This window comes from Coregonus lavaretus (genome assembly GCF_964263955.1).
Source record: "Coregonus lavaretus genome assembly, chromosome: 28".
NCBI classification, from domain to species: Eukaryota; Metazoa; Chordata; class Actinopteri; order Salmoniformes; family Salmonidae; genus Coregonus; species Coregonus lavaretus.
Window position 1 is genome coordinate 37,723,215 of NC_140015.1, and position 21,783 is coordinate 37,744,997.

At 43.6% G+C, this 21,783-nt stretch overlaps 1 protein-coding gene across 2 annotated transcripts in view; it reads right to left on the minus strand.

Annotated features, from left to right (window-relative positions):
- The window catches only part of LOC311104051 (BAR/IMD domain-containing adapter protein 2-like), a 117,327-nt gene that overhangs the window by 23,600 nt on the left and 71,944 nt on the right, over nucleotides 1-21,783 (minus strand). For both annotated transcript variants that reach the window (XM_084145707.1, XM_084145706.1), the window contains exon 6: nucleotides 17,425-17,562. In XM_084145707.1, coding sequence (XP_084001833.1) covers nucleotides 17,425-17,562 — 138 coding nt within the window. The remainder of the gene's footprint in view (nucleotides 1-17,424; nucleotides 17,563-21,783) is intronic.

The window sequence follows — 21,783 nt, forward strand, 5'->3', positions numbered from 1 at the left end:
ACAGTGGCAGGTCTGTGTATTGATAATGAACTCAGTAATAACAGTGGCAGGTCTGTGTGTTGATAATGAACTCAGTAATAACAGTGTCAGGTCTGTGTGTTGATAATGAACTCAGTAATAACAGTGGCAGGTCTGTCTGTGTGTTGATAATGAACTCAGTAGTAACAGTGGCAGGTCTGTGTGTTGATAATGAACTCGGTAGTAAAAGTGGCAGGTCTGTCTTTGTGTTGATAATGAACTCAGTAATAACAGTGGCAGGTCTGTGTGTTGATAATGAACTCAGTAATTACAGTGGCAGGTCTGTGTATTGATAATGAACTCAGTAATTACAGTGGCAGGTCTGTGTATTGATAATGAACTCAATAATAACAGTGGCAGGTCTGTGTGTTGATAATGAACTCAGTAATTACAGTGGCAGGTCTGTGTATTAATAATGAACTCAGTAATTACAGTGTCAGGTCTGTGTGTTGATAATGAACTCAGTAATAACAGTGTCAGGTCTGTGTGTTGATAATGAACTCAGTAATAACAGTGGCAGGTCTGTCTGTGTGTTGATAATGAACTCAGTAATAACAGTGGCAGGTCTGTGTGTGTTTATAATGAACTCAGTAGTAACAGTGTCAGGTCTGTCTGTGTGTTGATAATGAACTCAGTAATAACAGTGTCAGGTCACTGTGTTGATAATGAACTCAGTAATAACAGTGTCAGGTCTGTCTGTGTGTTGATAATGAACTCAGTAATAACAGTGTCAGGTCTCTGTGTTGATAATGAACTCAGTGATAACAGTGTCAGGTCTCTGTGTTGATAATGAACTCAGTAATAACAGTGTCAGGTCTGTCTGTGTGTTGATGATGAACTCAGTAATAACAGTGGCAGGTCTGTGTGTTGATAATGAACTCAGTAGTAACAGTGGCAGGTCTGTGTGTGTTGATAATGAACTCAGTATTAACAGTGTCAGGTCTGTCTGTGTGTTGATAATGAACTCAGTAATAACAGTGTCAGGTCTCTGTGTTGATAATGAACTCAGTGATAACAGTGTCAGGTCTCTGTGTTGATAATGAACTCAGTAATAACAGTGTCAGGTCTGTCTGTGTGTTGATGATGAACTCAGTAATAACAGTGGCAGGTCTGTGTGTTGATAATGAACTCAGTAATAACAGTGGCAGGTCTGTGTGTGTTGATAATGAACTCAGTATTAACAGTGTCAGGTCTGTCTGTGTGTTGATAATGAACTCAGTAATAACAGTGTCAGGTCTCTGTGTTGATAATGAACTCAGTAATAACAGTGTCAGGTCTCTGTGTTGATAATGAACTCAGTAATAACAGTGTCAGGTCTGTCTGTGTGTTGATGATGAACTCAGTAATAACAGTGGCAGGTATGTGTGTTGATAATGAACTCAGTAGTAACAGTGGCAGGTCTGTCTGTGTGTTGATAATGAACTCAGTAATAACAGTGTCAGGTCTCTGTGTTGATAATGAACTCAGTAATAACAGTGTCAGGTCTGTCTGTGTGTTGATAATGAACTCAGTAATAACAGTGTAAGGTCTCTGTGTTGATAATGAACTCAGTAATAACAGTGTCAGGTCACTGTGTTGATAATGAACTCAGTAATAACAGTGTCAGGTCTGTCTGTGTGTTGATAATGAACTCAGTAATAACAGTGGCAGGTCTCTGTGTTGATAATGCACTCAGTAATAACAGTGTCAGGTCTGTCTGTGTGTTGATAATGAACTCAGTAGTAACAGTGGCAGGTCTGTGTGTTGATAATGAACTCAGTAGTAACAGTGGCAGGTCTGTGTGTTGATAATGAACTCAGTAATAACAGTGGCAGGTCTGTGTGTTGATAATGAACTCAGTAATTACAGTGGCAGGTCTGTGTATTGATAATGAACTCAGTAATTACAGTGGCAGGTCTGTGTATTGATAATGAACTCAGTAATAACAGTGGCAGGTCTGTGTGTTGATAATGAACTCAGTAATTACAGTGGCAGGTCTGTGTATTAATAATGAACTCAGTAATTACAGTGTCAGGTCTGTGTGTTGATAATGAACTCAGTAATAACAGTGTCAGGTCTCTGTGTTGATAATGAACTCAGTAATAACAGTGTCTGGTCTGTCTGTGTGTTGATAATGAACTCAGTAATAACAGTGTAAGGTCTCTGTGTTGATAATGAACTCAGTAATAACAGTGTCAGGTCTCTGTGTTGATAATGAACTCAGTAATAACAGTGTCAGGTCTGTCTGTGTGTTGATAATGAACTCAGTAATAACAGTGGCAGGTCTCTGTGTTGATAATGCACTCAGTAATAACAGTGTCAGGTCTGTCTGTGTGTTGATAATGAACTCAGTAGTAACAGTGGCAGGTCTGTGTGTTGATAATGAACTCAGTAGTAACAGTGGCAGGTCTGTGTGTTGATAATGAACTCAGTAATAACAGTGGCAGGTCTGTGTGTTGATAATGAACTCAGTAATTACAGTGGCAGGTCTGTGTATTGATAATGAACTCAGTAATTACAGTGGCAGGTCTGTGTATTGATAATGAACTCAGTAATAACAGTGGCAGGTCTGTGTGTTGATAATGAACTCAGTAATTACAGTGGCAGGTCTGTCTGTGTGTTGATGATGAACTCAGTAATAACAGTGGCAGGTATGTGTGTTGATAATGAACTCAGTAGTAACAGTGGCAGGTCTGTCTGTGTGTTGATAATGAACTCAGTAATAACAGTGTCAGGTCTCTGTGTTGATAATGAACTCAGTAATAACAGTGTCAGGTCTGTCTGTGTGTTGATAATGAACTCAGTAATAACAGTGTAAGGTCTCTGTGTTGATAATGAACTCAGTAATAACAGTGTCAGGTCTCTGTGTTGATAATGAACTCAGTAATAACAGTGTCAGGTCTGTCTGTGTGTTGATAATGAACTCAGTAATAACAGTGGCAGGTCTCTGTGTTGATAATGCACTCAGTAATAACAGTGTCAGGTCTGTCTGTGTGTTGATAATGAACTCAGTAGTAACAGTGGCAGGTCTGTGTGTTGATAATGAACTCAGTAGTAACAGTGGCAGGTCTGTGTGTTGATAATGAACTCAGTAATAACAGTGGCAGGTCTGTGTGTTGATAATGAACTCAGTAATTACAGTGGCAGGTCTGTGTATTGATAATGAACTCAGTAATTACAGTGGCAGGTCTGTGTATTGATAATGAACTCAGTAATAACAGTGGCAGGTCTGTGTGTTGATAATGAACTCAGTAATTACAGTGGCAGGTCTGTGTATTAATAATGAACTCAGTAATTACAGTGTCAGGTCTGTGTGTTGATAATGAACTCAGTAATAACAGTGTCAGGTCTGTCTGTGTGTTGATAATGAACTCAGTAATAACAGTGTCAGGTCACTGTGTTGATAATGAACTCAGTAATAACAGTGTCAGGTCTGTCTGTGTGTTGATAATGAACTCAGTAATAACAGTGTCAGGTCTCTGTGTTGATAATGAACTCAGTGATAACAGTGTCAGGTCTCTGTGTTGATAATGAACTCAGTAATAACAGTGTCAGGTCTGTCTGTGTGTTGATGATGAACTCAGTAATAACAGTGGCAGGTCTGTGTGTTGATAATGAACTCAGTAGTAACAGTGGCAGGTCTGTCTGTGTGTTGATAATGAACTCAGTAATAACAGTGGCAGGTCTGTGTGTGTTGATAATGAACTCAGTATTAACAGTGTCAGGTCTGTCTGTGTGTTGATAATGAACTCAGTAATTACAGTGTCAGGTCTCTGTGTTGATAATGAACTCAGTAATAACAGTGTCAGGTCTCTGTGTTGATAATGAACTCAGTAATAACAGTGTCAGGTCTGTCTGTGTGTTGATGATGAACTCAGTAATAACAGTGGCAGGTATGTGTGTTGATAATGAACTCAGTAGTAACAGTGGCAGGTCTGTCTGTGTGTTGATAATGAACTCAGTAATAACAGTGTCAGGTCTCTGTGTTGATAATGAACTCAGTAATAACAGTGTCAGGTCTGTCTGTGTGTTGATAATGAACTCAGTAATAACAGTGTAAGGTCTCTGTGTTGATAATGAACTCAGTAATAACAGTGTCAGGTCTCTGTGTTGATAATGAACTCAGTAATAACAGTGTCAGGTCTGTCTGTGTGTTGATAATGAACTCAGTAATAACAGTGGCAGGTCTCTGTGTTGATAATGCACTCAGTAATAACAGTGTCAGGTCTGTCTGTGTGTTGATAATGAACTCAGTAGTAACAGTGGCAGGTCTGTGTGTTGATAATGAACTCAGTAGTAACAGTGGCAGGACTGTGTGTTGATAATGAACTCAGTAATAACAGTGGCAGGTCTGTCTGTGTGTTGATAATAAACACAGTAATAACAGTGGCAGGTCTGTCTGTGTGTTGATAATGAACTCAGTAATAACAGTGGCAGGTCTGTGTGTGTGTTGATAATGAACTCAGTAATAACAGTGGCAGGTCTGTGTGTGTGTGTTGAAAATGAACACAGTAGTAACAGTGTCAGGTCTGTCTGTGTGTTGATAATGAACTCAGTAGTAACAGGTCTGTCTGTGTGTTGATAATTAACTCAGTAATAACAGTGTCAGGTCTCTGTGTTGATAATGAACTCAGTAATAACAGTGTCAGGTCTGTCTGTGTGTTGATAATGAACTCAGTAATAACAGTGGCAGGTCTGTGTGTTGATAATGAACTCAGTAATAACAGTGGCAGGTCTGTCTGTGTGTTGATAATGAACTCAGTAATAACAGTGGCAGGTCTGTCTGTGTGTTGATAATGAACTCAGTAATAACAGTGTCAGGTCTCTGTGTTGATAATGAACTCAGTAATAACAGTGTCAGGTCTGTCTGTGTGTTGATAATGAACTCAGTAATAACAGTGTCAGGTCTCTGTGTTGATAATGAACTCAGTGATAACAGTGTCAGGTCTGTCTGTGTGTTGATGATGAACTCAGTAATAACAGTGGCAGGTCTGTGTGTTGATAATGAACTCAGTAGTAACAGTGGCAGGTCTGTCTGTGTGTTGATAATGCACTCAGTAATAACAGTGGCAGGTCTGTGTGTGTTGATAATGAACTCAGTAGTAACAGTGTCAGGTCTGTCTGTGTGTTGATAATGAACTCAGTAATAACAGTGTCAGGTCTGTCTGTGTGTTGATAATGAACTCCGTAATAACAGTGGCAGGTCTGTCTGTGTGTTGATAATGAACTCAGTAATAACAGTGGCAGGTCTGTGTGTTGATAATGAACTCAGTAATAATAGTGGCAGGTCTGTGTGTTGATAATGAACTCAGTAATAACAGTGTCAGGTCTGTGTGTGTGTTGATAATGAACTCAGTAATAACAGTGTCAGGTCTGTCTGTGTGTTGATAATGAACTCAGTAGTAACAGTGTCAGGTCTGTCTGTGTGTTGATAATGAACTCAGTAATAACAGTGGCAGGTCTGTGTGTGTGTTGATAATGAACTCAGTAGTAACAGTGTCAGGTCTGTCTGTGTGTTGATAATGAACTCAGTAGTAACAGTGTCAGGTCTGTCTGTGTGTTGATAATGAACTCAGTAATAACAGTGTCAGGTCTGTCTGTGTGTTGATAATGAACTCAGTAATAACAGTGGCAGGTCTGTCTGTGTGTTGATAATGAACTCAGTAATAACAGTGGCAGGTATGTGTGTTGATAATGAACTCAGTAATAACAGTGTCAGGTCTGTGTGTGTGATGATAATGACCTCAGTAATAACAGTGGCAGGTCTGTGTGTGTGTTGATAATGAACTCAGTAATAACAGTGGCAGGTCTGTGTGTTGATAATGAACTCAGTAATAACAGTGTCAGGTCTGTGTGTGTGATGATAATGAACTCAGTAATAACAGTGGCAGGTCTGTGTGTGTGTTGATAATGAACTCAGTAATAACAGTGGCAGGTCTGTGTGTTGATAATGAACTCAGTAATAACAGTGGCAGGTATTTATATGTGTTGATAATGAACTCAGTAATAACAGTGGCAGGTCTGTGTGTTGATAATGAACTCAGTAATAACAGTGGCAGGTCTGTGTGTTGATGATGAACTCAGTAATAACAGTGGCAGGTCTGTCTGTGTGTTGATAATGAACTCAGTAATAACAGTGGCAGGTCTGTGTGTTGATAATGAACTTAGTAATAACAGTGGCAGGTCTGTGTGTTGATAATGAACTCAGTAATAACAGTGGCAGTTCTGTGTGTTGATAATGAACTCAGTAATAACAGTGGCAGGTCTGTCTGTGTGTTGATAATGAACTCAGTAATAACAGTGTCAGGTCTGTCTGTGTGTTGATAATGAACTCAGTAATAACAGTGGCAGGTCTGTCTGTGTGTTGATAATGAACTCAGTAATAACAGTGGCAGGTCTGTGTGTGTGTTGATAATGAACTCAGTAATAACAGTGGCAGGTATGTGTGTGTGTTGATAATGAACTCAGTAATAACAGTGGCAGGTATGTGTGTTGATAATGAACTCAGTAATAACAGTGGCAGGTCTGTCTGTGTGTTGATAATGAACTCAGTAATAACAGTGGCAGGTCTGTGTGTTGATAATGAACTCAGTAATAACAGTGTCAGGTCTGTGTGTGTGTTGATAATGAACTCAGTAATAACAGTGGCAGGTATGTGTGTTGATGATGAACTCAGTAATAACAGTGGCAGGTCTGTCTGTGTGTTGATAATGAACTCAGTAATAACAGTGGCAGGTCTGTGTGTTGATAATGAACTTAGTAATAACAGTGGCAGGTCTGTGTGTTGATAATGAACTCAGTAATAACAGTGGCAGTTCTGTGTGTTGATAATGAACTCAGTAATAACAGTGGCAGGTCTGTCTGTGTGTTGATAATGAACTCAGTAATAACAGTGGCAGGTCTGTCTGTGTGTTGATAATGAACTCAGTAATAACAGTGGCAGGTCTGTCTGTGTGTTGATAATGAACTCAGTAATAACAGTGGCAGGTCTGTGTGTTGATAATGAACTCAGTAATAACAGTGGCAGGTCTGTGTGTTGATAATGAACTCATTAATAACAGTGGCAGGTCTGTGTGTTGATAATGAACTCAGTAATAACAGTGGCAGGTCTGTGTGTTGATAATGAACTCAGTAATAACAGTGGCAGGTCTGTCTGTGTGTTGATAATGAACTCGGTAATAACAGTGGCAGGTCTGTCTGTGTGTTGATAATGAACTCAGTAATAACAGTGACAGGTCTGTCTGTGTGTTGATAATGAACTCAGTAATAACAGTGGCAGGTCTGTGTGAGAACGCGCATGCTGGGAAAGATTCTTCATCTCCGACACACTGGGGATCAGATATGTGTCTCTGTTCCAACACACATACACACTTCAACAAGAGCGGGGCTCCCCGCCAGTCAGCCAGCCATTGTTATTGACTTGTATCATTACTCTACAGTGTGAGTGACACAGTATCCAATGAGAACGCTCTCTCACTCTCGATCCACACACAATACAGAAATCTCACAACAATCAAATTCAATCATTATACCCTAATCTCACTTCGCTTCATCCGCCAAGGGTGATTGGAAAGGAATGAGGCTGATTAGAGCTGAAAGGAATGAGGCTGGTTAGAGCTGAAAGGAATGAGGCTGATTAGAACTGAAAGGAATGAGGCTGGTTAGAGCTGAAAGGAATGAGGCTGGTTAGAGCTGAAAGGAATGAGGCTGGTTAGAGCTGAAAGGAATGAGGCTGGTTAGAGCTGAAAGGAATGAGGTTGATTAGAACTGGAATGTACCACTGAGCTCTGGGGTGTATTCATTAGACGAAGACCATAGAAAACAGTTGCAAAATGTTTTGTAACGGAAACAGTTTACTCCAAATGAAAAACATTTGCAACAAAAATGAGAGTTCTGTTTGCTTCCGTTAGGTTGTTTTGTGTGAGTTGATACAGAGCAGTTACACATCTTCACTACCATTGGGTGCTGCTTCCCCACTGCCTAACAGTGGACACCTGTTCATTGGAATGAAACTGAACAAAACAAACTATGTATGTTTGTGTGTGTGTGTCTGTGTGTCCCCTAGCCAGAGCAGAGCAATAAAGCTAGTCCATGGTCGTGACGGGAGCCATTTCAATGAACCACTACAGCACAGAATGGAACACAGAAGTCTGACAAGACTGTTTTATTCTCCTTTTTAATATTTATTTCTGTTTCATGAAAAAGTTAGAGACTCTGCTGTGGAATGAGTCATGCTACATACGAGAGAGAGAGAGAGAGAGACAGAGAAAGCAGTGAAAAGACAGACTAGTATCTGGACCAGCATGCAAAGCGAGGAAGCAAGAGAGTTTACAGTGGCTGGCTCTCTCCTAGGTAAACTTCCACACCCAGTTGTACCATAGGAATCCCTCTTCATAGCTAAGCTACAGTACAGTCTCTATCAAGCAACAAAGCAATCCCTCTTCCTCCACCGGAGAATTCAGCATAATTTCCTCCCCATGCATAAAGACCTGCTTAGCTTAGCACTGCTGCTCTTTTCAATTCCTCTGTCATCAGCCTTCCTTTAATGGAGCTATGCCATTCCCTATGCTACGAGGCACGGTATCTACAGTAGGTTACTGCTTATACCTTCGCCAAGGGACATGACCTCATCTATAGGAGCGGAGCTAATTTAAAACTCTCTCTGTGTGTGTGTGTGTGTGTGTGTGTGTGTGTGTGTGTGTGTGTGTGTGTGTGTGTGTGTGTGTGTCTCTGCTTGTTCAGGTTACTTTACTAAACTGAATATATTATAAAAAGTATGATAAAACATTGGAACAAATCCCCTTGCTTTAAGCCAAATAAATCACAACCAAAATCTTTAAGGCGCTCCACGGTCCTCTTAAACAGTCTGAGAGCAGTCTGTCTCAGCTGTCATTAACAGACTGTGTAGTGGTGTGTGTGTGGGTGTGTGTAGTGTTGGGGTGTGTAGTATCCATATAAAGGTCCTTCCTCTATTATCCTCTACATAACGAGATCATTAGCATCATTAACATCACAGGGCTACTATTCATTGTGCTCGTGTGTCTCATGCTACAAAAGGCAAAGAAAAGCACTGAGGACAGGGATGTAGGAGGGGGAGGGAGGAGGGGGAGGCGGTTGAGGGAGGGAGGGAGGGGAGAGAGGGAGGGGAGGGAGGGAGGGAGGGGAGAGAGAGGGAGGGGAGGGAGGGAGGGAGGGAGGGAGGGGAGAGAGAGGGAGGGGAGGGAGGGAGGGGAGAGGGAGAGAGGGGAGGGAGGGAGGGGAGAGGGAGAGAGGGTGAGGGGTGAGGGGGAGGGGTGAGAGGGAGGGGGGAGGGGGAGGGGTGAGGGTGAGGGGTGAGGGGGAAGGGGGAAGGAGGGGGAAGGGGGAAGGAGGGGGAAGGAGGGTGAGGGGGAAGGAGGGGAAGGAGGGGTGGGGGGAAGGAGGGGTAGGGGGAAGGAGGGTGGGGGGAAGGAGGGGTAGGGGGAAGGATGGGGAAGGAGGGGTAGGGGGAAGGAGGGGGGAGGAGGGAGGAGGGGGTGAGGCTTTTAATCAGTTTCTCTAATAGCATTCCCATGTTAGATACAGCCCCCCCAGGCTGGTGAGGTTTTACTGTAGCTGGCTGCTGTTTCAATGTTGGCCGTATAAGAGTCTGTATGACTGTAGGCTGTGGCTCTGTAGTCCCTGTGGGGTGTGTGTGTGTGTGTGTGTGTGTGTGTGTGTGTGTGTGTGCATGCGTGGGTGTGCGCTTGTGTATATAGGACTGTAGGCTGTAGTTGTATAGTCCCTGTGGGGCTCCAGCACAAATTAGTTGACTTCCCTCCCTCCCTCCCTCGCCCACGGCCATACTGTACGTGATATGATCAGGAAAATTGAGCAGTCTGAAAATGAGAAGGGAGATTGCTTTCTCCTCTCCCTGGTAAGGTCCTGTGTATTATTAGGACCAAGACTAGATGAGTTGGAACCTGTTTCTCCCTGGTAAGGTCCTGTGTATTATTAGGAACAAGGCTAGATGAGTTGGAACCTGTTTCTCCCTGGTAAGGTCCTGTGTATTATTAGGACCAAGACTAGATGAGTTGGAACCTGTTTCTCCCTGGTAAGGTCCTGTGTATTATTAGGAACAAGACTAGATGAGTTGGAACCTGTTTCTCCCTGGTAAGGTCCTGTGTATTATTAGGACCAAGACTAGATGAGTTGGAGCCTGTTTCTCCCTGGTAAGGTCCTGTGTATTATTAGGACCAAGACTAGATGAGTTGGAGCCTGTTTCTCCCTGGTAAGGTCCTGTGTATTATTAGGACCAAGACTAGATGAGTTGGAACCTGTTTCTCCCTGGTAAGGTCCTGTGTATTATTAGGACCAAGACTAGATGAGTTGGAGCCTGTTTCTCCCTGGTAAGGTCCTGTGTATTATTAGGACCAAGACTAGATGAGTTGGAACCTGTTTCTCCCTGGTAAGGTCCTGTGTATTATTAGGACCAAGACTAGATGAGTTGGAACCTGTTTCTCCCTGGTAAGGTCCTGTGTATTATTAGGACCAAGACTAGATGAGTTGGAGCCTGTTTCTCCCTGGTAAGGTCCTGTGTATTATTAGGACCAAGACTAGATGAGTTGGAGCCTGTTTCTCCCTGGTAAGGTCCTGTGTATTATTAGGACCAAGACTAGATGAGTTGGAACCTGTTTCTCCCTGGTAAGGTCCTGTGTATTATTAGGACCAAGACTAGATGAGTTGGAACCTGTTTCTCCCTGGTAAGGTCCTGTGTATTATTAGGACCAAGACTAGATGAGTTGGAACCTGTTTCTCCCTGGTAAGGTCCTGTGTATTATTAGGACCAAGACTAGATGAGTTGGAGCCTGTTTCTCCCTGGTAAGGTCCTGTGTATTATTAGGACCAAGACTAGATGAGTTGGAGCCTGTTTCTCCCTGGTAAGGTCCTGTGTATTATTAGGACCAAGACTAGATGAGTTGGAACCTGTTTCTCCCTGGTAAGGTCCTGTGTATTATTAGGACCAAGACTAGATGAGTTGGAACCTGTTTCTCCCTGGTAAGGTCCTGTGTATTATTAGGACCAAGACTAGATGAGTTGGAACCTGTTTCTCCCTGGTAAGGTCCTGTGTATTATTAGGACCAAGACTAGATGAGTTGGAACCTGTTTCTCCCTGGTAAGGTCCTGTGTATTATTAGGACCAAGACTAGATGAGTTGGAACCTGTTTCTCCCTGGTAAGGTCCTGTGTATTATTAGGACCAAGACTAGATGAGTTGGAACCTGTTTCTCCCTGGTAAGGTCCTGTGTATTATTAGGACCAAGACTAGATGAGTTGGAACCTGTTTCTCCCTGGTAAGGTCCTGTGTATTATTAGGACCAAGACTAGATGAGTTGGAACCTGTTTCTCCCTGGTAAGGTCCTGTGTATTATTAGGACCAAGACTAGATGAGTTGGAACCTGTCTGCAGATGGGCCCAACAAGCGAACAGTCAAGAACCTTAGCCAATAGCCACTGGATCAGCCTGCACTTGTAGGGTTGGTTAAAAGGCACAATCTGGAGTTTTCATTATAGCCCAGCGGCAGCCCCACAACCTATGAATGAATGGCCGTGTCCCCAAAAAATGTTTGGGGGGTAGATCAGCTTAATATTGCAGATAGATTGTAACTTCCATCAATGTAATTGTCTGCATCACTTCCAATCTCCCATGTTTTTTATATATATATACTCCCCTTTATTACTTCTCAACCCCGCCATCCTTTCCCTACTAGGGGTAAATTAGTGAACAACAATGCCCAGGCCTCTACTTCCGGTCTATACTTACTATCTACACCTTATGGACACATTCAATTTTACAATAATTCTATTTTATTTGTTTTTGCTCCTGAACTTCTTCTACTCTCAACCTCTCCGATCATTTTCATGATGTCCATCCGGTTTGCTTCTATATGCCATATCTTTCTAACTGTGCTCTTTCCCAAAAGCTCCCAACATACAACCTATATACTTATTATGGACACAGTATGCTTACATTATTAGTTATCTTGTTATTATTTATTGTTATTTGTTATTAGTCCCATCCTTCAACTCCATTCAATACCTCCCATCTATCTTTTAACACCATCCATATAGGATTTCTATTTGCCATATATATTTCAACCGTACTGTGATGTTTTACAAAAGTTCTGAACCTTTCTATTCTCATTGCTTCTACAGATTGTGAATTAAAAATAAACATTTTTGCTAAAAGTATTATTATATTATTGATCGATTGACTATGACTTTTCAGATCACCCAGTAATGCTATCTGCAAGGTTAGCTCCAGGTAAATATTGCACTCCTTTAGCCATTCCTGGACCTGTGTCCAAAAACAAGCTACAAATGGACAGAACCAAAACAAATGATCTAATGATTCTGTCTCTTCACAGCAAAATCTGCAGAGCTGGGAAGATTGTATCCCCCATATAAATAACATTCTATTGGTAGCAAGAATTTTATATAATAATTTAAATTGAAAGATTCTAATTTTTGAATCCGGTGTCGTTTTGCATGTCAGTTCATAAACACTATGCCATGGGATCGGTACGTCAAAAATCTCTTCCCAACTATTTTGCAATTTATATGGGATGGCTGCCAATCCTTTGGTCCTAAAGTGAAACTGATATACTTTTTTATTTATCACAGTTTTCCTTAACCAATTATGTTCTTTAATGCAAGGCCGACAGACAAGATCCTTACTTTCTCCCCCTTCCACTTTCCTCTTCCACTTTTGCGGTAAGGCTGCAATTATTTGGTTGTAATTTTGGGTAGAGCAGACATTTCCATATGTTTTTGTTAGCGCATGTGCGACATAACTCCACCAGTCCTACCGATGATATCATTTACGAAGATTATACCTTTTTTAAACATTCTGTCAAAAAATAAAGTTTTTTTGTCAATTAGTATATTTGAATTTAACCACAATATTTGTTGCATTATTTGTTCTGTCATTTCTGGAGGATTAAATTGAAATTGCAACCAACTTTCTATGGCTTGTTTTAGAAATAGTGATATTTGGGAGATGATTTCCTTTTCAAATAACTGAAAATGAGAGGTTGTAATCTGAATAAAGGGAAAAAGGCCATTCTTGAACATTGGGTGAGACATTCTTACTAATTTGCTTGAGAACCAGTTCGGATTTAAGTATAACTTTTGTATGACTGAAGCTTTTAGTGATAGGTCTAATGCTTTAATATTTAATAATTTCTGTCCTCCGAATTCATATTAATTATATAAATAGGCCCTTTTAATTTTGTCTTGCCTACTACTTACTAAAACGACATACTGTGTACTAATTGTACTACATACTATTTAGAACATACTTTTTTAGTAATAATGTATGCAGTAAGCAAGAAATATCAGCATACTAGGCTCACCCATACTGAGAACGCGTAATCTAATGCGCAATTGCGTTGATTCCCGCAATTGGTTCATTTGGGTGCATCATGTCCCCTTATCTCATTAACAGCTGATTATCAGCTGTTGTCAAACACACGTGAGTCTGGAAAGACCATTATCTTCCTCAGTGAATTCTACTAGATGAAAAGCCGGAATGAGTATAACATCCTCGCATTTAAAGCATATTTGATTTTTTAAATTTCGCATGCTTTAAATCTTACTATTCTGGAAAACCTAAAATGCCTACTATTTAGAATGCAAGTATGGGTATTGGGACAGGACCAATGCGTTTGCTTTCTATCACCTTGTATTTGATTCTGCTTGATGCGTGTATTTGATGTGTGTATTTGTAATTCAGAGCTCATCTGAAAAAGAGGCCTTGGTCTCCGTTTGACTCCTTGATAAAATACAGGTAAAATAAAATATGCTGAGGGATGGGGCTGGAGACACTCCCTGGTACTGTCACAGACAAACACAATATCGAGACCTTGGGACTATAAGGTTCTATCTGACATTTTTGTCCAAAATGAGTTAGTCCCATATCATTTATCTTTAGATGGGTCTTGAAAAAGTACTAGACTAGACAGTTCTATCTGCATAAACCCCTCTGAACTTGGCGCTATAAGGTTCTATTTGCAATCCAATCAAAAGCCTGAACTAATACAGACGGACCAAGCAGAACACGTCTTTGCCATCTCCCTCTGAGTATGGTATAGCTAGTCTAGTCAGCAATAATGTCACGCAAGCAAAAAAACAACACTGTCAGGAATCTTAAAGTAAATGATGTTGTCACATAGTTGTTCAGTGATGACAGTAATTCGTCTGATGATCATAATACATTTCTTAATATATTTGATGATGTGTTCTAACTATCTTGGTAGAATAGTGTTATTATATAATGTATGTATTCCAATAGCAATAGTTTTCTTAAAAACGGAACTGCGTCAGGTAGAACCTTATGGCTCTGAAATGTCAATCTGGGTTCTATCTGCAATTGCACCCCTCTAAAATGTTTTATTGACAAATGTCTCAGGATTTTGATACTCCACACTTTAGGTACCTTTAAGGTGAGGACCTTAATGGGTTATGAAAGAAGAATTCACTACAAACAGTTCTGAGATCTGAAAACTTTGATGCTCAATATCTTAGAACTATGCTTTGCACAGATAGAACCTTACCAAGTCAAATAAAATTGTATTGGTCACATACACATATTTAGCAGATGTTATTGCGGGTGTAGCGAAATGCTTATAGTCCCAACGTCACAATATCACACAGTGGCAAGCTACATCTAACACTTCTAGACTGTCCCTGTCACCAGAGGAAGAACTGGAGCATCCAGAGGAGAGGTAATAGGGGAGGAAGGACTGGAGCATCCACAGGAGAGGTAACAGGAGAGGAAGGACTGGAGCATCCAAAGGAGAGGTAACAGGGGAGGAAGGACTGGAGCATAAGGAATACCTGGGATAGGATAAAGTAATCCTTCTACCCCCCCACTAAAAATAATAATAATAATAATAATAATAATTGTGAAGTGGTTATCCCACTGGCTATAGGGTGAATGCACCAATTTGTAAGTCGCTCTGGATAAGAGCGTCTGCTAAATGACGTAAATGTAAATGTAAATGTAACAGGGGAGGAAGGTCTGGAGCATCCAGAGGACAGGTAACAGGGGAGGAAGGACTGGAGCATCTAGAGGAGAGGTAACAGGAGAGGAAGGACTGGAGCATCCAGAGGAGAGGTAACAGGGGAGGAAGGACTGGAGCATCTAGAGGAGAGGTAACAGGAGAGGAAGGACTGGAGCATCCAGAGGAGAGGTAACAGGGGAGGAAGGACTGGAGCATCCAGAGGACAGGTAACAGGAGAGGAAGGACTGGAGCATCCAGATGAGAGGTAACAGGAGAGGAAGGACTGGAGCATCCAGAGGACAGGTAACAGGAGAGAAAGGACTGGAGCATCCAGAGGACAGGTAACAGGAGAGGAAGGACTGGAGCATCCAGAGGACAGGTAACAGGAGAGGAAGGACTGGAGCATCCAGAGGACAGGTAATAGGGGAGGAAGGACTGGAGCATCTAGAGGAGAGGTAACAGGGGAGGAAGAACTGGAGCATCCAGAGGAGAGGTAACAGGAGAGGAAGGACTGGAGCATCCAGAGGAGAGGTAACAGGAGAGAAAGGACTGGAGCATCCAGAGGAGAGGTAACAGGAGAGGAAGGACTGGAGCATCCAGAGGACAGGTAACAGGAGAGGAAGGACTGGAGCATCCAGAGGACAGGTAACAGGGGAGGAAGGACTGGAGCATCTAGAGGAGACGTAACAGGGGAGGAAGGACTGGAGCATCCAGAGGAGAGGTAACAGGAGAGGAAGGACTGGAGCATACAGAGGAGAGGTAACAGGAGAGAAAGGACTGGAGCATCCAGAGGACAGGTAACAGGAGAGGAAGGACTGGAGCATCCAGAGGAGAGGTAACAGGAGAGGAAGGACTGGAGCATCCAGAGGAGAGGTAACAGGAGAGAAAGGACTGGAGCATTCAGAGGACAGGTAACAGGAGAGGAAGGACTGGAGCATCCAGAGGAGAGGTAACAGGAGAGGAAGGACTGGAGCATCCAGAGGACAGGTAACATGAGAGGAAGGACTGGAGCATCCAGAGGAGAGGTAACAGGAGAGAAAGGACTGGAGCATCCAGAGGACAGGTAACAGAAGAGGAAGGACTGGAGCATCCAGAGGAGAGGTAACAGGAGAGGAAGGACTGGAGCATCCAGAGGACAGGTAACAGGAGAGAAAGGACTGGAGCATCCAGAGGACAGGTAACAGGGGAGGAAGGACTGGAGCATCCAGAGGACAGGTAACAGGGGAGGAAGGACTGGAGCATCCAGAGGACAGGTAACAGGGGAGGAAGGACTAGAGCATCCAGAGGACAGGTAACAGGGGAGGAAGGACTGGAGCATCCAGAGGAGAGGTAACAGGGGAGGAAGGACTGGAGCATCCAGAGGAGAGGTAACATGAGGCAGGGGAGCCCAGCAAAACATGAAAAGCCCCATTGTCCCTGAACAGCTTACGCACCATGTCTCACAGTAGCAGTGTCAGGCTCCAGCTAAAGTATGGATCAGTTGGATGTCTCCAAACCCTGACAGTCATGGCTGGCTACCCCTCACCACACAGCAGGCCTTACACCAACTCTGTAATCACCCAGCAACAAGACCAGACCTGCTCTTATAGCACGTTCAGCCCAATTCTGGGGGCTGAGCTACAGTAACAGGGGACCCGAGCAGAGTGTTCCAATCACTGATACATGCCAGACCAACACAAGAGAGACACACGCATACAAAAAGCTGAGTGAGGGTTGGTTTCAAAACAGGACAAGTAAACAGTTTGTTTTCTTACTTCCTGTGTGTGTGCGTGTGTGTGTGTGCCTACTCAGGGCAGAGCAGTATTGTGTCCACGGTTCTCCAATACTCTCCACCCCCAGTCCTGGCCCTGTGTGCATCTAATCAGCATAATGAAAATGCAGTATTATTCACATCTATCAGGCTGGTGGAGATGTATTACCAACTAACCATCTAAAGCTAGCCATCAGCCTGGTGGAGATGTATTACCAACTAACCATCTAAAGCTAGCCATCAGCCTGGTGGAGATGTATTACCAACTGACCATGTTTGGCAAAGACAGAGACCGTGAGTGAGTGAGTGAGTGAGTGAGTGAGTGAGTGAGTGAGTGAGTGAGTGAGTGAGTGAGTGAGTGAGTGAGTGAGTGAGTGAGTGAGTGAGTGAGTGAGTGAGTGAGTGAGTGAGTGAGTGAGTGAGAGACAGAGACAGAGACAGAGACAGAGACAGAGACAGAGACAGAGACAGAGACAGAGACAGAGACAGAGACAGACAGACAGACAGACAGACAGACAGACAGACAGACAGACAGACAGACAGACAGACAGACAGACACAGACAGACAGACAGACACAGACAGACAGACAGAGAGGAAGATAGAGAGAGAAGCCATGTGTCCATGTGTGTGTATCAGCACTTCCATAGAGACTGACCTGCATCTCCTTCTCTCCGTACTTGGAGGGGTTCTTGCTGCCCTGGCTCTTCCTGCGGAGTTTCTTCAGTTCAGCCTGACACTTCTCCAGACTCTCTCCCTTACTCTTGTGCTCCACCTGGTACTTCTTCAGCGCAGCCTGAAGGGGGCAGGAGAGAACACACAGACATAGTTAGTTTATCAGCTATGGGGAGAAGAAGTTGCCCTTTTAGAGCTTACCTTAGGTCAGTGTCTAGGGGGAAAGTCACCCTATATTGATCTGTCATGTAGTATGTGTACACACGTGAGCCTGTGTGTGTGTGTGTGTGTGCACCTAATCAGTGTGTGTGTGCATGTGTGTGTGTCCGTCAATGCCTGCATACTCTCTGGGATCAAGTAAGTTTACCAAAAGCTTGTCTCTCTAAGGCCCTGTGTGAACAATCTATTAGCCTCCTGAAGCCCTATCATCTTCACTGTCTGAGCCCATCTCAACAGCTGTCTATCATGTGCCAGTGCTGGAGACAGATCATTATGGGAAGGCTAATCGGGATTACCATGATGTGTGTGTTTGTTCTGATCCTCCCTCACATTAACTTTAATATGTTATTTCCCACTCCCACCCTAGCCAGTTCCAATTATCTGATCTATTCCAGTACTATCACATGAGATTCAACTCATCAAGGGCTTGATGATTAGCTGACCAGTTGAATCAGGATCACACAGTGTGGAACAGAGGGGGGACTCAGGAAGAGGTTTTGGGAAACATCTTTAAATGGATAAAGATAATGTGGACTTTGTATTGGTCTCCGACTAGCAATCTATATGGGAAGTTTGTCCAGCGTATTGGTAATCTATGGCAAGTTTTCCTGTTCAACCGTTTAGCATTTCAGGAACGTGTCCAAGCCCTGACATCTGTGAGTGATTGAGAGCGGTTGTAAAACTCTGGGCAAGTAATCATTTGTCAGACAGACAGACAGAGAGAGAGAGATAAGGCCTAGTTTGTTGTAACGTAAGCCTAATGTACTTTATATTGGTATGAGAGGATTAATCGTTCATTTTTGACAGGCCAATGGTACTTGATGAAGACATGCTGTTATAGCAACTCTGTGCTTTTGTCTTGAAGCTAAAATGTAATGTCTAGCCTACAGATGAGAAGATAAACCCTTTCATTGTCTGAACATACATGCTTGTGAAATGTCAAGAGTGTAATATGTTTTGGTTGCATTATTCAATAGTGTAATATGTTTTAGAAGAAAAGTTTGTCATCGTTGAATAGTTTGTGCTTACTGGCTAGTGGCTCCTGTGATATTTATACTCATTTTGAGCTGCGGACCTACGAAAGGTAAGGCAAGGGTGTTTCTCTACCCCGCTCCTCAGGCTGTTTCTCTACCCCGCTCCTCAGGCTGTTTCTCTACCCCGCTCCTCAGGCTGTTTCTCTACCCCGCTCCTCTGTTTCTCTACCCCGCTCCTCAGGCTGTTTCTCTACCCCGCTCCTCAGGCTGTTTCTCTACCCCGCTCCTCAGGCTGTTTCTCTACCCCGCTCCTCAGGCTGTTTCTCTACCCCGCTCCTCAGGCTGTTTCTCTACCCCGCTCCTCAGGCTGTTTCTCTACCCCGCTCCTCAGACTGTTTCTCTACCCCGCTCCTCAGGCTGTTTCTCCACCCCGCTCCTCTGTTTCTCTACCCCGCTCCTCAGACTGTTTCTCTACCCCGCTCCTCAGGCTGTTTCTCTACCCCGCTCCTCAGACTGTTTCTCTACCCCGCTCCTCAGGCTGTTTCTCCACCCCGCTCCTCTGTTTCTCTACCCCGCTCCTCAGACTGTTTCTCTACCCCGCTCCTCAGGCTGTTTCTCTACCCCGCTCCTCAGACTGTTTCTCTACCCCGCTCCTCAGACTGTTTCTCTACCCCGCTCCTCAGGCTGTTTCTCTACCCCGCTCCTCAGGCTGTTTCTCTACCCCGCTCCTCAGGCTGTTTCTCTACCCCGCTCCTCAGACTGTTTCTCTACCCCGCTCCTCAGACTGTTTCTCTACCCCGCTCCTCAGACTGTTTCTCTACCCCGCTCCTCAGACTGTTTCTCTACCCCGCTCCTCAGACTGTTTCTCTACCCCGCTCCTCAGGCTGTTTCTCTACCCCGCTCCTCAGGCTGTTTCTCTACCCCGCTCCTCAGACTGTTTCTCTACCCCGCTCCTCAGACTGTTTCTCCACCCCGCTCCTCAGGCTGTTTCTCTACCCCGCTCCTCAGGCTGTTTCTCTACCCCACTCCTCTGTTTCTCTACCCCGCTCCTCAGGCTGTTTCTCCACCCCGCTCCTCTGTTTCTCTACCCCGCTCCTCAGACTGTTTCTCTACCCCGCTCCTCAGACTGTTTCTCTACCCCGCTCCTCAGACTGTTTCTCTACCCCGCTCCTCAGACTGTTTCTCTACCCCGCTCCTCAGACTGTTTCTCTACCCCGCTCCTCAGACTGTTTCTCTACCCCGCTCCTCAGACTGTTTCTCTACCCCGCTCCTCAGACTGTTTCTCTACCCCGCTCCTCAGACTGTTTCTCTACCCCGCTCCTCAGACTGTTTCTCTACCCCGCTCCTCAGACTGTTTCTCTACCCCGCTCCTCAGACTGTTTCTCTACCCCGCTCCTCAGACTGTTTCTCTACCCCGCTCCTCAGACTGTTTCTCTACCCCGCTCCTCAGACTGTTTCTCTACCCCGCTCCTCAGACTGTTTCTCTACCCCGCTCCTCAGACTGTTTCTCTACCCCGCTCCTCAGACTGTTTCTCCACCCCGCTCCTCAGACTGTTTCTCTACCCCGCTCCTCAGACTGTTTCTCTACCCCGCTCCTCAGACTGTTTCTCTACCCCGCTCCTCAGACTGTTTCTCTACCCCGCTCCTCAGACTGTTTCTCTACCCCGCTCCTCAGACTGTTTCTCTACCCCGCTCCTCAGACTGTTTCTCTACCCCGCTCCTCAGACTGTCCTTTATATCTCGTAGTGGAAATAGGGCCTATGTCTTTAGGAGACTTTTGTTAATGTTTTTTTTACCCCCTACCACTTTCAGATATACCAAAAAGCTACTATAAAAATGCAGGCATGTAAATTAGTGGGAATTTGGTCTGTGTATGAGAGAGAGACTCCTCCATGGGGAGTAGTATAGCTACAACAAGTTTCCTTCCTGATGGAAAATGTCTGTTTTTCCTGAAATGACTCGCGAAGCGACATTAATAATTCACAAAGCAAAACCATTGCTACTATCGCTGATGCCATTTTATAGGAATTCATTACTATGAATAGATGGCATTTTAATACCCAAAAAGTGCGCTACTTTTAATGAAGGCCCATAGGGTAGTAGTGCACTATATAGGGAATAGGGTGCCATTCGAGACTCAGCCTGGATGATAATGTATGAGGACTCTGGCTTGTTTGACAGACGGCATTCAGAAAGGAAAAGTGGTTTGTGTGTGTGTGTGTTTTCCTATTGACAAAATAATAAGCATCAGAGGATTAGAGAACCAATTGATCTTTGATCTCTTATCAGTCCAAAGGAGCATAAACATCTTTGATTGGTCTATAGCAGAATTAAAAACAGAGGTTCATTGTGGGAATAGCCCCAAGTTACTACAGAATAAAACATATTTAGCATCAGCTATTGGCAGGGTTTGGTTTGACCGGAACATTCACTTCTGCATCCCAAATGGCATCCTATTCCCTATATAATGCACTACTTTCAACCAGAACCGTATAGGTCTTGGTCAACAGTAGTGCACTACATAGGGAATAGGGTGCCATTTGGGAGGTACACACTGTTGTCCACAGAACAGTACAGTGTGAGAGAGAAACAAAAAACGGACTTAAAAAACCAAATTTGAATTCTAAGACAGACCACAGACTGCCGGACAGAACAGAGACAAACAAGCTATGAATAGGAGAGCTGCTGGAGGGAAATCAGGATGTCCACACAGAGAAGATGTTATTACACTGAACATTGAAATGATATCACATAGGACTTCTATAGGGTCTTGTAGGACTGACTGACAGACACACCGTCCTTTGTTCCATTTCCTTTAACTAACATCATGTGTGTGTCTTCATCTCTAAGTTTCTGTGTGAGGGTGAGTGTGTGTGTATGCCTCTGCGTCTCCATGAACCCAGTTGGTGAAACCAGCCAATGATACAATATAGTGTAACAAAAGCCTAATGCTACAACTAGCGTCCCCAACAGCCTAATGCTACAACTAGCGTCCCCAACAGCCTAATGCTACAACTAGCTTACCAAACAGCCTAATGCTACGACTAGCATACCCAACAGCCTAATGCTACGACTAGCATACCCAACAGCCTAATGCTACAACTAGCATACCCAACAGCCTAATGCTACAACTAGCATACCCAACAGCC